Source organism: Chlamydotis macqueenii, chromosome 1 (assembly GCF_036417535.1).
Source record: "Chlamydotis macqueenii isolate bChlMac1 chromosome 1, bChlMac1.mat, whole genome shotgun sequence".
Taxonomy (NCBI): Eukaryota; Metazoa; Chordata; class Aves; order Otidiformes; family Otididae; genus Chlamydotis; species Chlamydotis macqueenii.
In genome coordinates, this window is record NC_141556.1 from 66,922,032 (window position 1) to 66,937,180 (window position 15,149).

The 15,149-nt window shown below is 35.3% G+C and overlaps 1 protein-coding gene across 1 annotated transcript in view; it reads left to right on the top strand.

The window, feature by feature from the left end:
- The window catches only part of IPO8 (importin 8), a 46,586-nt gene that overhangs the window by 12,138 nt on the left and 19,299 nt on the right, over positions 1 to 15,149 (top strand). Inside the window, exons 3-14 of the mRNA XM_086755185.1 lie at positions 49 to 205; positions 887 to 1,045; positions 1,996 to 2,152; positions 3,215 to 3,304; positions 4,038 to 4,132; positions 4,726 to 4,810; positions 7,263 to 7,397; positions 8,247 to 8,346; positions 9,938 to 10,014; positions 11,368 to 11,484; positions 13,773 to 13,862; positions 14,551 to 14,716. Coding sequence (XP_086611311.1) covers positions 49 to 205; positions 887 to 1,045; positions 1,996 to 2,152; positions 3,215 to 3,304; positions 4,038 to 4,132; positions 4,726 to 4,810; positions 7,263 to 7,397; positions 8,247 to 8,346; positions 9,938 to 10,014; positions 11,368 to 11,484; positions 13,773 to 13,862; positions 14,551 to 14,716 — 1,428 coding nt within the window. The remainder of the gene's footprint in view (positions 1 to 48; positions 206 to 886; positions 1,046 to 1,995; positions 2,153 to 3,214; positions 3,305 to 4,037; positions 4,133 to 4,725; positions 4,811 to 7,262; positions 7,398 to 8,246; positions 8,347 to 9,937; positions 10,015 to 11,367; positions 11,485 to 13,772; positions 13,863 to 14,550; positions 14,717 to 15,149) is intronic.

The following is a 15,149-nucleotide window of genomic DNA, read 5'->3' on the forward strand; positions in this document are numbered from 1 at the left end:
GGAAATGTGTTAGAATTACATTATCATTTCCCCAATGTTTGTACTTAGCTGCCATTTACCTGAAGAACATGGTGACACAGTACTGGCCGGACCGTGAACCACCTCCTGGAGGAGCAGTATTTCCATTCAACATTCATGAAAATGATCGTCAGCAGATTCGTGATAACATTGTAGAAGGAATAATTCGTTCTCCTGATTTAGTGAGGTACCTTACATTGTGTAGAGATATTCCTGTAGCTCAAGTTTTCAGACCTCCTAGTCTGGATGTAGTTAATGTGAGAACCTCAGTTTCTTGGGATCTTTTTTAGTCACACCTCACTTTAGTCAATTAACAATCCTGTCCTGCCTCACTGTTGTGAGTGGCATCTAGAAGTGGGTATGTTTCAGAGGTTGAGAAGTGCTGTTCTATAAGATCCCAGGAAAACTGTAATTTCTCGAGGAACCTCTGGCTTGGAGCATAATACAGGCCAATATTTTTTAAATAAAAATGTACGAATTTGTGTTTTTGTGGTTGCTTTCAGCGTCATAAGCATGTAGAAGTATAAATGTTAATTTTCAAAGTACAAAGCTAGCTGGTTTCGTGAGCAATTAATTGTTTTCAAATATTGCCTGATGGGCGTGGAGAGAGAGGAGGAAGGGAGAAAAGTAGCTAAAATGTTCAGAAAATAGTTTCTTCCTTAAAGTTAAATCCTGTGGGATGTTTTTTCTTCCTTTTCCTCTGCCACTTCTAGAACTCTTTCAGTACTGTCAAAATATGTATGATACTTATGATGTAATATGTATATTGTGGCCAATAAACCAAGATTTGGGATTTATCCTTTAATACTAAATACTATGCCATGATCTTATTTACTTACAATGTATTTTTTTTTCCCTCTTGCCATAGAGCCCAGCTGACAATGTGTCTCCGTGCTATCATTAAACATGACTTTCCCGGCCATTGGACAGCTGTGGTAGACAAGATCGGCTACTACTTGCAGTCTCAGAACAGTGGGAGTTGGCTTGGGAGCCTCCTGTGCCTGTATCAGCTGGTGAAGACTTACGAGTAAGTTGATGTCCATCAGCAGATGAGGAATCAGTACTTTTAGTCTCAGCTGATTACTGAGAATGGCATTCTTAAGAGCATTGGCCGTTCTACAAGGAATTCAGATAGAAAATGAGAATTAATAATTGTCATATGCTTCCTTTCCTGCAGATAAATGAAAACTATTTGTCATCTTTATATCATCAGTGAGTTGAAAGCAGAGATGCCAGCAATAACCTATATATATTTACTGACTTTTTTTTTAAGGCTTGGTACTTTTGATCTGATTTAAGTCATCTGTGAAAAATTCTTAAATGTTTGTAACTTCTTTTGTTTGAAGATTCTCCAAATGTTGGATATATAAATGCAAATTATTTTCTATTTTTATGTCATGAATACAGTACTGTTGTTGTACTCCTATTGCATATTGTTACCTGTACCATACTCCTGATAGTCTAAATCCACAGAGTGTAAATTAGAAGAAGTGTATGTGCTCTCTCACGCGTTTTGGAAAAAAAAAAATAAAAAATCTCTTGTTAGAAACATGTATAAACCACACACAAAAAAAAATGTAAACAGAGGAAGAGAGAATCTTGCCAAAACAAAGGAATTGTCTTTCCCTTTCAATGACTGTCCAGCACTCAGCTTGGGTTTGGCATTGGTATGCATGTCAGAAATCTAAGTCCCTGCTCCCATGAGCTTACAGTTCAGTAGTAAAGAACACTATTTCTTCCTTCCAATGGCTACATTTAAATAAGGTGACATTTGTTGTTTTTTAGTTCCTCTGTAGGTTAGGGAATTTGCACAAATTTTTGAGATGGGGGCTAGAGGGGAAGAAGGTGAATGAGTGAGTGCTGGATATTAAATTTTTTTTTTTTTTTTAGGGTATAGAAATTAAGTTGCTAGTGGGGAACAGGCATTAGAATCTCCAGTGTGTAAATCCTGGACCAACATTTTTGTTTCCTTTGCAGATACAAAAAAGCAGAGGAGCGAGATCCTCTCATAGCAGCAATGCAAATATTTTTGCCTCGGATTCAGCAGCAGATGATCCAGCTTCTGCCTGATAACTCCCATTACTCTGTACTGCTTCAGAAACAGATCTTAAAAATCTTCTATGCTCTTGTTCAGGTTGGCATCTGTGTACAAGAAAACCAAAACTTTTACTTTGCTGGGCATAACTACCCCCTTCAGCACAGTCATGGGTGTGATTGAATAAGAATACCAATTTGGATGGGAAAACTCATGTACAATAAATAACTTCTAAAAAAATATTATCTTTATGGATTTTTCTGCATAAAAGCTTGTTGCATGATCCCGCAGATGAAATTTTTAATGAATCTAGGTTCTGCTGCACATCCTGTCTGTAAGCTTGCTGAAGAAATGTTCCTATTTATATAAAGTCACACATAACCCGATATAAACTATATGAGTATCTAGGCTGTGCTGTTGGCCTCTGACAGTGGTAGTAGGGCATATTGTAGTATAATTGTGAAATAGTGTACTTCAGTAGGTGACATTTCTGATTATCTTCTGAGGATGTGGCAGAAATTATTTATTGAGGCACATGCATTTTACAGAGATGAATTTGGCTTTTACAGGCATGAGTATGGTGAGGAATTACTTGTAGAGAATAAGAAACAAACCAAGATCCTATGTAAGGGTCATCCTGAAAATTCTTACTGGGAGTTAAAAAGCTAAAATAGTTTGTTATTAGATGGGAGGAGGATTAAAAAGATCCCAGGATCCTATTTTACTTTTCAGTAGCTTGCCTGAATATTGTCAGTTTGCTTTGGATTTTGTAGAGAAGTAAGATTTACTAGATAGTAGCCAGGTAGTAATTAGGAGTCCATTTCACTTGATAAAATGCTATTGGTTTACCCAAGCCCTGTAGTATAGCAGCCGCTGTGGTCCCTAAAAGTCAGCTGGCCGATCGGGAAGAAAAAGAAAAAATAAAAAAAATTAGCAAGTTCTCAGACCAAGGAACTTTCCTCAAATAGTGTCTGCTCAGAAATTCCTCTGTAAATTGTACTAAGAAGGATGCAATTAGGGTAGTGTTGATATCTAACCTAGTTAGTTTTAATTTTACTTAAAACCTCATCTTCCTCAGAACGTAACTACTGTAGAAACATCTTCTACCTTTTTCAGAGAAAATTAGTATTTCATGACCACGAGGTTTTTTTCTTATTTCAGTATGCATTGCCGCTCCAGTTGGTGAATAACCAGACTATGACTCAGTGGATGGAGATCTTCCGTACTATAATTGATAGAAATGTACCTCCGGTAAGTTTTAGTTTTGTAAGGGCCTCTGATGCTTGTGTGTTGGCATGTGAGGAACGGTCAATGTGAAGGTTTTCTAAGTGTTCTTTTTTAAAGATGTCATCTATTTAATATTCTTACCATTGGAGTAAGTGGTGTTTCTGGCAGAAACGCAGGAAGATCATGTAAGCTGTCAGAATTTCCTTGTCTGGGATAGTAAAGCCATGTAAACTCCAATCTGAGATATTTTGGAAGCTTCCAAAATATTTTAGCCAGTTTCTTTCCTTCATGTTTCTTGAAGAACAAAATAAAAGCAGTAATCTTGTTTGTGTGTGTACAACATTAACTGGCATTGCCTAAGTTTTTTAGAAATTTATTTCACAACCTTAACGCTGTTTTAATAGCTTTTGTGTTAGTATATGGTTAGGGGGTATATATTTGGAGGAGTTAGTATCATGCTTAAGTTTTAAGCCAGAGTACACACCACTGTGTAGTATTCAAGTATATGTGAGAGTTTCAATTTTTTAAATATGCATAATTTTGAAGATTAAAGTACATTGTACAGTATTGCACATATACAGTTATACTGACTATTTAAGATATTTTAAAGTTCCTGAATGTTATATAACTGTTGAGAGAACCAAAGATTTAGTCGATGTTGTGCATTTGTATTAGTTTACTCAGCAAGGAATGTTTAAAGCATCATTTCTCTCAACAATACACACAACTAATTTGAAATAAATGTATTTATTTATAGGAGACTTTGCAAATTGATGAAGATGATAGACCAGAGCTAGTGTGGTGGAAATGCAAGAAGTGGGCGCTGCATATTGTAGCTCGTCTTTTTGAACGGTAACAAACTGACAAACTGATGAAAAGCAAGTTGGGGTTACAAATCTGTAACATTACTTGAGGTGCAATTAGACAAAACAGTCTGGTCATGACATGTCGTGTCATGACCAAACATGACAGCTCATGGTCACCAAAAAGGTATTCCTGCTGCTGTCCTCTGCCATGCACTGGCACAGCCACTGGTCTGAGCTCTTAGTGAAGTGATTTGACTCTCTAAAATGGCAAGAAACTGGACTCACAGGAAAAGTAATTTTTAATTTTTTTTTTTTTAACTACATCCAGCTACAGGTGCTTGTATTCTCAAATATAAAGGCAGGAAAGATTTGAAAAGGAAGCCATAAACATGGAAGTTACAGAGCTTGTGACAAAAAGGTGGCTATAGTTACTTGACTATAGTATTGTACCTTATGAGACTCTAAGAAAAGGAAAGGGAAGTGGAGCATTATATGGGACATAATAGCTTAGAAGGAACCTGTGGGAAAGGATTCCTTTGGGGATGGAAGACTACTCGGAGTCTTTTGTGTTTTAGAAAGTGCAGTTTTCCTGACACAGTAGACTTCTGTGTAAATATCTGTGTCCTCTTCTTTTTAAAGGTATGGAAGTCCTGGGAATGTAACTAAAGAATACTTTGAATTCTCAGAGTTTTTTTTAAAAACCTATGCTGTGGGCATACAACAAGTAAGTACAGTTTGTTTGTCTCTAAATTAGATCATTTTGGCTGAACACATGCATTACTTTTTAGCGATGTGCTTATATCAAAGTTTGTTCGTTAAACAAAAATGAACAAAGTCAGGCAGATTTTCCTTTTAGTGACTGAAAAGTTCTTTACAACTCAGTGCCATACGCAACTGAGGTATACTAACACAAATGTTCAGCAATTCAAAAAAAACCCTGCAGGAAAATTTTAAGAGAAGGCAAGTGCTGATAAAATGGTATTATAATAATATATATCTTCCTGTTTTATTCCAGGAAGATACAAGCAGATTATAATGTGCCTGGAGAAGAGCGATAAAGTTATTTGATACCTGGAAAATATATTTTATGAAAATATAGCATAAATTCACATAAATTCACAGTTTGCAAGGAAATTGTTTTTGTTGGGGAATGCTAATTATTTGTTATTAACATGATCTTGTGGAGATAGTTCAGTTCTGATAAAGTTGCACTGAAGAGAGGCAGTTCCTGTCAGAGTTTTCTGTGTTTTTCTGACAGCAATACTATGGGCCCCTGGTATGTGGGCTTCCAGCATCTCCCTGGTTTGGTGGAATGGCTATAGCAATTGTGTGCCTGGAAGCTCTGAGAGTGCTGGCTCCCAAGCTCAGATGTTTTTGGCACAGCTCCTCCTGTTTCTCATTCAGCCTGCCATGCACTAGATGAGTAGGAGTGGTAGTTCCCAAGATTTCAGCTCAGCTAAAGCTCTTGGGTGTCCAGGCTTTTGGGTTACATATTCCAAACAGGCTTCTAAGAAGCCAGGAGAATGCAGTATGCTCTCCTGCTCATGATTATGGGCCCTTGATTCCCTTTGGCCTGTAAACATTGAAAAAACCTGGGGATGCTGTTTTTGAAGTGACAAGTGTTTGGATAATGTGTGTTTCCAGAATATGTGGCTCCTCAGCATGCTGCCAGATTAAATATCCCTGACATGGCATCTGCCGCCTTCTTACAGTTTAAATTTCCAGTGTCTTTGATGCAGAGTGCCAGGCTGTTGTTGTCACTTCAAGTCAAATTTAAACTAGATTTCAAAATACCAGGATTGTCTGCAAAACAAAATTACTTTTCTCCATCCAGTTTGACAACAGAACAGTTTATCCATCAGCATGTTAATTCTGTGTAAATACGTAAATGTTAAGGACTAAAGAGAGGAATGATTGTGATTAAGGCTGTAAGCATTACATGAAAAGGGGAATAGTCTAATATCTATCCCAAACTCCTTGCAACATTTAACTCCTGAGTGGGAAAAACAGAATCCCACAGGCAGTTGTCATTTGAAATACTTAAAATTTGTCTGTTAAGCGATTAGGCTACATAGTAGAGGGAGCAGTTTAGCTTTGAAGGTAAATGGACTGGACGATCTGCACGTTTCTTCTGTTTCTGGCTTTTAAGTGCTGATTTGTCACGTTTCCTTGCAGGGTTAGTAAGAATTCTATTGTGAATATTACATTACTGAGCCTTCATTACTTATTTATCAGTTGTTAAGTGCTGACATTGTGCTAGAGTCTACATGTGATATAGACAATTCTTGCCCAAGCAGCATATTATATAAAAGACTTAAGATCAGACTTAGTACTCGAAAGGAGGGAGTTATGTTAAAAATAAGATTTATTATAATGTTGTCAAGTATTATAAAGCAGAATTGTCCTTCTGAAAATATGTGACTGAATATTTTGTTATGCGTTGCCCTTGATTTTTGTTGTTATTCGTGTACTTGCAATTCTTTACACTTACTAACACTTAATAATTCATATGCCATTAGTGCAGATTAGTGGCTTTGTACTGTCGGTTTTTCTTAGTAGAGCAATCCTTTGTATTAAGGAAGCATTGTGTGAGAGAGTTTGTGATAGCATCGTAGGAGATACATTATGGTTACAACAGGTAATTGAAGTTAAGGGATTTGCATCTCTTCTGATTTGCAGATTTAGACGCTAACCTATTTTTCTTTTCTGGTTTAGCATTTCTATTCTTATCACTGTTCTTCCAAAGTAATTTGTCTTCTTTAGAGGCCTGTCCTTAAATATGAACACAGACACTACTAACAGATTTAGAAGCCAACCAGTTTGAAAATCGCACTGGGCCTTTTCCTTATCTATTCCAATTTTGGCTGAGGCCTTTGTAAACTGTGAGCCTGTGAATATTGAAGTATATCTTGGTTTTACAATCACAAGTGATCACATGGTGAGACTAGTAGTAAAAGTAAACACATACATAAATGCTTGCAGGGTTAGATCCTTAATATTTAAATTATTTCTGATTTTTGGATCAAAGGCATGACAGTGATTACTAACACTAGAACCTTTGCTGTAAAACTAATTAATCTGTTCACATACATTCACTGAAGAGGTGCACTGGATGTCTACGCGTGAGAGAGAATTTTCAGTATTCATTTAAAAATATTAATCTGTCATTTCTTCAGGTTCTTTTAAAAATCTTAGACCAATACAGGCAAAAAGACTACGTTGCGCCACGTGTTCTTCAGCAAACATTAAATTATCTGAACCAAGGGGTTATTCACTCTGTAACATGGAAGCAAATGAAGCCACACATACAGGTCAGTGCATAAAACCCAGTCATAAAAAGTGCATGTCATCAGGGTGATTAAAAAAACCCCAAAAACCTCACCAGTTTTGCAGTTTTAAAGAAGGCTGATGAATCTTTCATGCAGCAATTGATCTGGGCAAAAAATAGCATTTCTACATTAATGTCGTTGTTTTTTTCTGTATTATGATTATCTTTTATTGCAGATATTGTTAAGCAAATTAAAGATTCAGTTCCATAAGTTCTTTGTTTTTATTTTTGAAGTCTGACAAAAAGTCATAATATTCTGGCTTTTACTAGTTGCTAGTGCTCAGAATTGTCTATAGATTTAGAAATTCATAATTAATTGTAGTGCAAAGATAATGGGCAAAGAGAACGTGAGCTGTGAGGAAGTGTACTTTGTTTCAAGGGCATGTTTTATGAATGAACTCAAAACAAGTAAAAGTGATTTTCATGCTTTTATTTTTTCATATCATAAGCTCCCCTGTTGTAGATAATTAATGCCATGAGTGTTAAGAGGAAGAACTCTGAAATCCATTCTCATGTTAAGTGTTGGCATTGGTGAGATCCTTCTGCAGAATGTGATGTTCTACTGTTTATAGACTGTGTCCTGAAGTATATTTTGTGCATAGCACTGTATTATTATAAAGTTAGATTATATAACTACTGCTGTCTGGGACTGTTGCAAGAGGAAAATATGTATATTTTAAGTTTGTTTGTGTTAGTCAAAATGAGAAAACACTAGTTAAAAGAATTTTAATCTTCAGAAAAGTAGGTCTAGTAATGAGTGCATAGTGGAGGGAAGCTGTACTGGAATTTTATTTTATGTGTACTTATGTATATTTGACTTCTCTAATATTAGAGTATAACAGAAGAAGTTATATTCTCTCTAATGTGCTACAAAGATGAGGATGAAGAGCTCTGGCAAGAGGATCCATATGAATATATCCGCATGAAATTTGGTAAATGTTTGTGTTTAGCATTTATTTTCTGCTTTCATCATAACTGTGCGACTAAATGGTTCTCTTAACTTTTTTTTTTCTTCACACGTGCTCAGTGCAACTCAAATAAACTGACTTGCTCACTTTTTAATGCCGGTTTCAGAATCCTGAGCTGCAGATGTGCCAGCTGTCTGAAAGTTCTTGCAGCTCTCACTTTGGCCAGAAGAGGCCTGACTTGCTCTTTCCCTGTTGAGAATTGTTAATGTTTTCAGCATTTTTTTTCCCAATTATTATTACTAAATTGTAAGGTAATTAGATATATGTATTCTTTTAAAAGACGCAGTGCAAAATCTTGTGAATATCACATAGGACCATATTATGAAAAATTACTTTTGATAAAAGAGGCATGTCATTGAAAAAGAGAAGGGTACTTTTAAAAATACTAACTACTAAATACTAAATATACTTACTACTAAATACTAAAAATACTAACTTTCCAGCAAAGTTAGCTGGAAAACTCCAGCAAGCCAGACACCACAGAGATATGTAGCATTTGGGAATTTTTAATTGGTTAATCTGTGATTAACATATGTGAAAACAGAATGTAAATGCTCATAGAATAATAAAAAGAATTTAGAGAGTTACTGTGCAAAAAATTAATAGTGATATATTGTTGATCACTGGGGTACAAATACATTGCTGATTTTTACTGTATGAATTTAGCTCTTTCTGTGTAAGTAGTGAATCCTATTTTTACATGCAGCTGAGACAGTTAAATACAGATTTAAGTTGTATTGTGGAAGGTAAAAGAAAAAAAAAAACAAACAAGGATGGAAGTACATTAAATTGAAGTTTAATAAGACATATTTGAGTTTGGAACAAGAATTCCAGTAGTCTGGTTGTACTTGTTAATCATGTTTTATCTTCAAGTTCTCAGGAAAAGTTAGTGTGTAATTTTACCTACATTTTAAGACTACCTTTTTAGATCTTTTTATTTAATTGAATTTGTGTAGAGATGTTTGGATTAGAATGTTTGGCAGCACAGACTATTTTTTTTTAAGATATAAATTATATTTGCAATATGATTAAAGGAGGTTTACTTGTAATGAATGAATCTAAAAAGCTTCAACTTCCAGCAGATTTAAAACTATCCCAGGTCCAAGTAGTTTTTACATACAAAAGTTTCCCATGAGGTTTTAATAAAATCAAGCCAAAATTTTGTACATATGGTATACAGATGGTACTGGAATGTATTGTTTTTCTTCCTATAGTAGTTTTAATTTAAAAAACCCAGAATTTTTCATTCCTTAGATACAGGGTCTCAAATGGATTAATGAATAAATAACACGTTCCTAATAAAGAGAGTGATGAGTGGTCAGTAGATTTTTAAGGCAAAAAGTAAATGCTTTCATAAGCTGTGTGACATAAGCTTGGGTCTGACTCTTTAACCATGAAGTGAAGACAGCTGTGTCAATAGTTTTGAACTTACATATTCACCCTGATTTTGTGATATCCCACAAACAAGATGGTTTATAAAAATTTTATTATTATGTCATTCAGAAAAGGAAATATTTATTTATTGCTTTTTTGCTTTTTTTTTTTAATTTGTCAGATGTATTTGAGGATTATGCATCCACTACAACAGCAGCACAGAATCTTCTTTATACTGCTGCGAAGAAGAGAAAAGAGGTACGAAACTAGTAGTTTATAATGATTTTAAGTTTCCTTAATAATGTCATTTTCCCTTAAATTTGAAGATGCTACAGGAAGGTAGAAAAATCTACTTCCTAATACATAGTCAAACACTTTACTGGCTGAGTGCTGTCAATTTTGGGAGAATTAAAATATGTGTGTATGTGTAAATAAATAAATAAGTGTTTTCCCCTTGCAGCTTTAAAATTAACCTGCCAGATATGAACTGAATTGGAATAGATGTACTGGTGTTTTCCCAAGTTTACAAACAGCCTCTGTCACAGCTGCTCTGAGCTTCCTAAAGTGTAGCAGGGGGAAAAGTAAACCTGATCCTTATTAATTTTCTCTGATGCTATTTAAAATCCTATTGACATCAATGAAATTAACAATTCAATACAGCTGCTCTTTAAATAGGAACATAACTTTTCTGTAGATCTTTCTATACTTGCAGTGATCTGTGCAAAAGTACCTGGCCAAGCCCTGGAAAGCATATGTCAGTTTACTAAAACTGCAAACATTTTCTGGGTATCATTTTAACATCCAGTAAACACGGAGCTCTGTTTCCAGATGGATTTTCAGAGAAGAACATAGTCTTGTACAGTAGCCTATGACCTTTCTACTTCTTTGTTGTCAAAACAGTCTTTGTCCACTGATCTTCACGTTTTCATAATTTATATTGAGACCATCAAAATGTCATATTATCTGAAGAGCACATAATGGGTGTGGAAATGATATTAAACAATTGGTTTTGCCAAGAAACCTTTCTAAGTCTAGTCAACTTTGGAAGTTGCTGCCAAAATCGGTAGATTAAAATAAGTTTATGAGGTTTTAGTTCAAGCTATTCTTGAATATGTATATGTTCATACATATATATATACACACACATGTATGTATTTATATATGTGTGAGACAAGCCAGAAGAGAAGTTAAGGGAAAAAAATGGGTGAGGTACTGTTTGAGCCTCTTGCCTTTTCATCACCTTTTTGGATTTGCCTCAAGACAACAGCAAAAATGCCTTATTTACTATTACTTATGTGAAATTTCAAGGAGATTAATTAATTTAATTTCAATAAGTTTGGCTGAAAAGTATGTCCCTGCTCCTTGCAGGGGGGTTGGACTACATGACCTTTGAAGGTCCCTTCCAACCCTAACCGTTCTATGATTCTGTGAAAAGTTGGAAAAGGAACCTTCTAAATTGTAACTGTGGAAAGATGCTACGCATAGTACCTCACAGGTTTTTTTTTGGCGAAGATAAAATCTCTACTTGAAAATGTCATATGAATTTTTTAACTTAAACAGTGTTGTTAAAATAATTTGATAAAGAGAGATGGTGTTTTCTGTCTTGCCTAGGTATTACCAAAAATGATGGCATATTGCTACCAGATTCTGACAGAGCCAAACATTGATCCTAGGAAAAAAGATGGAGCTTTGCATGTTATAGGATCCCTAGCAGATATTTTACTGAAGGTAAGTGGGTAAAGAAGAGAAGAGGTTTTTAAATTCTTATTATGAACTGCCATTTCCAATAAAAAAGTCTTAGCTTATAAATTATGGCTAACACTTAGCCATATTTGTAAAGTCTGTAGCGAGATTACACTGTGCAATAAGAACGAGTGTTTCTTTCTTTAAAAATATTCACATTCTGTCCTGTTTTTTATATTCCTATTTTATACACAGATTTTTCTTCTCACGTTTCTCCAAAGCTCTGTTTGTTTGCTACAGAACAGTCCCTTGGTCCTCTCATGCTTACCTAGTAAAATGGAAGGGTGTTAAAAAAGCGAACCTACCTTCCGTCAGTAACAGTGGCAATGATTCTTTAGCAAACCCTCCAACAGCCTGTGCTGTTGTGGATTCTTCTTTTTACTTAAATGTAAATGTTTACCTGACATGTTGCAGGAGTGTTTTGTCTAGCTTGCTTACACTGTAACGTGTGGCTCTAAGTCTTATTTCACCAGCCACTTGGGAGTTTTGAAAATAACTTTGAGCACAGAGTTTCTATCCTTTCTCCGTTTTTTGTAGACAGCAACTTCAGAATTTTGAGTATTTTTCTGGGATTTGAATACACATTTAATCCACACTGTTGCTCTCTAGTGTAATATTGGTTACAGTTTCCCTTACGCTTTTGTAGATGGTGGAGTCTCAGAGTATAAATATGCCCTCTCCTCATATCAAAAGTAACTGCCAAAACTTTTAGCATGAGAACGGCAGCCTTGTGCTGGATACTTCCTTTTAAAAGTAATTTATTTTATTTGATATGAGTCATCTCTCTATGCAGGATGTTTCTTCATGTTACAAGCAACATCTTATCAACATTTATCATCTATTTTTTACCAATGTACCAATCTATGATCTGATCTGAAGTATCAGTAACTTTTGCAGGATTTTGGTACATTATGTTGGATTATAAATGCCCTCCCTCCTTCTGGAGTGTAACAGTGAAAGAGGAAGACATGGTTTGTGTTGTGAGGAGCCTTTCATATTGACTGGGAGTTTCTAAACCCATTTATCTCTGTCCTGAGGAAAACGAGATTTATTCCAGTATACTGCTCCTATTGGAAATTTTCAGTCTTGAAACATGAGGTTATAGTATGCTTTATAAAAGAGTAATAATACTCAAACACTACCGACTCCTCCTAACTCTGAATTTGTTGTGTTTGGTATTTGGCAGATTTAAAAATTCCATAAACTCTTTCCGTGTGAAAAACTTGTTTTGTAAGTGCTTGCAGGCTAGTGAGCTGGCTGAGATACAGGTTGTAAGGAGCTTGTAGACAAAATGACCCTGCCTTAGCCACCTGGCTCTCTGCAGCGGCTCCAGTTTAGTGCATGCAAACCTCTGACCTGTGTGCACAAGAGAAAATTCTTTTCCCTTCCCTGTATTTTCACTGCCCAGTTCTTCATCTGCCTCTCTGACAGTTTGGGAATCAGTGTGGGAAAAAACGATGTATGCATTGATGAAGTAGAAATGTGATCACCTGAGATACATTTTGTATTGAATATCCTCTTCCACCTTCTTCCCATCTTGACCGTCGAATAATTCCGTTAGATGGTAACACAGTCCCCAGCATGTATCTTTTCTAGTATCCCGGGGGTTTAGGCGTTAGGAAAATCCCAAGTCTCCATGCTGGTGGTCCTGGCTTCCTGTGAATATCTTGGGATTTACCAAGGTTGGAATAATGAAGGATAGTTTTCATTGAATATTTTCCAGCCAAATATTTCTATTACAAAGGAATTATCTTAGTCCATTAATAAATATGAACAAATATGTGAGTTATTGTTTTAGTGCGTAAAATAATTTGTTTTAGTTAGCTAGTTAGTTTGGCTTGTAGTAACAGGAGATCATTTGAAACTCTGGATCTGTTTCATGCTGAAGTTATATTTATCTTCAGCTGTGTATACACTCCTTTGTAGGAAGAATGGAGGCACTAGGTTATTGATCCCAACTAATTTTTAATAAAAATCAACTGGAATCAATTGCTTTAAAGAAAATGAAAATTCCAGTTTACAGTATTGTAATGAGTAATGTAGAGTTAAATATTATGTATACAGATCTTTCACTTATCTGTCTTTGAACTTGCTATGCTTATGAGGTTTGTTCAGTTAAAGATAGGAGATGGAGATCAATTTATGAGAGAGTCCCTTTGTTACATAGACAAATCATTGTATTTCCTGAGGTTGATGGTTGAAATGGATTACTGGCTAGAATGAAGTATGTATAATGAATTGCCACCAAAATTATTTTTTATTTATACCAACAGAAGAGTGTCTTCAAGGATCAAATGGAGCTGATGTTACAGAATCATGTATTTCCATTGTTCATGTCTAACCTGGGGTACCTCAGAGCTAGAGTAAGTTCACCAGTTATATCAACTGCACTACTTGCCATGATTCTTTCTTTTGCAGTTTGGCTTCATTCTGAATGTCAATGAAAGAAATAAAGCAAATACATGGTAAAATTTAAAATAACCACCCTGTACAGTAATTTGTCAACATTTTGATTTAAAAAATGATTTGTCAGTTAAATGACCTGATGGAAAGTCTATGTGGTATTATTGTTTACCTCTTGGATCAGACTGGAGAATTTGAGCAGTGGTTGTGGCTCTTTTGTGACCATTTTTCACTAGCAGATCTCAATAACTAGAGCAGTTGGATAGCTGTGAAGAATAGGTGGAATTTCTAGAGTGGGTAATGTCAGTATGAGTGTAGCTTGAAGAAAATCCCCAAGTGCCCATATCAGTGACAAACAAATAGTTAATTTTCTTTAAATTCTGTTCTGATTTTTTTTTTTCTCCCAGAAGGACCAAAACTATGAATGCAAATTATATGCATACTGAACTTATTGTAATTTGGGAAAGGAAGATAAAGAGCTGCTTGAGTGCAAAAACTGTGTTACATTTACTGTATGAATACACCATAATTAAGGAAAAAAAAAAGGCAATACCTGCAAACAGAGATATAGTTAGCATTGCTTTTGAATCAGTTAAAAATGCTAGAAATTGCAATAGTCCCTAACTTGCTTTTCTTTTTGTCATGCAGTCCTGTTGGGTACTTCATTCATTCAGTGCTTTGAAATTTCACAATGAGCTAAACTTGAGGAATGCAGTAGAGCTGGCAAAGAAGAGCCTGATTGATGATAAGGAAATGCCTGTCAAAGTAGAAGCAGCCATAGCTCTTCAGACCCTAATAAGCAACCAAGAGCAAGGTATGCTACAGTGATTCATCAGTTTTATACAGTGATTATTTTCAATTTTTTTTTAGAAATGAGGAGGTTGGTGCAGATTTGTAAAAACTTTTCTACCGTTTAAAGACATAGATTTCAGAACATTTCATCCTGTGTAGACAGCTTCACTTCCTCATTAGTTGCTGTATAAATCCTAGAATTCTGACTTCAAGTTTTTACAGCAGGCCTCTGCACAAAAGAAGTTAGCATCAACATATTTATTTTAATAAAGTAAATAGCATTTATCTTTATTTTTCTTTAGTGAAATAGTGTGTATATTGAGGAATGAATACCGCTTGTGTATGAGGGCATGTATTCCCCCAAAACAGTGGATTTTTTATGTAGATGGCATTTCAGTATTAAATGTGGTAAATGTACAATTTATCTACTTTGTTAGGCTACTAGTAGTGCACTG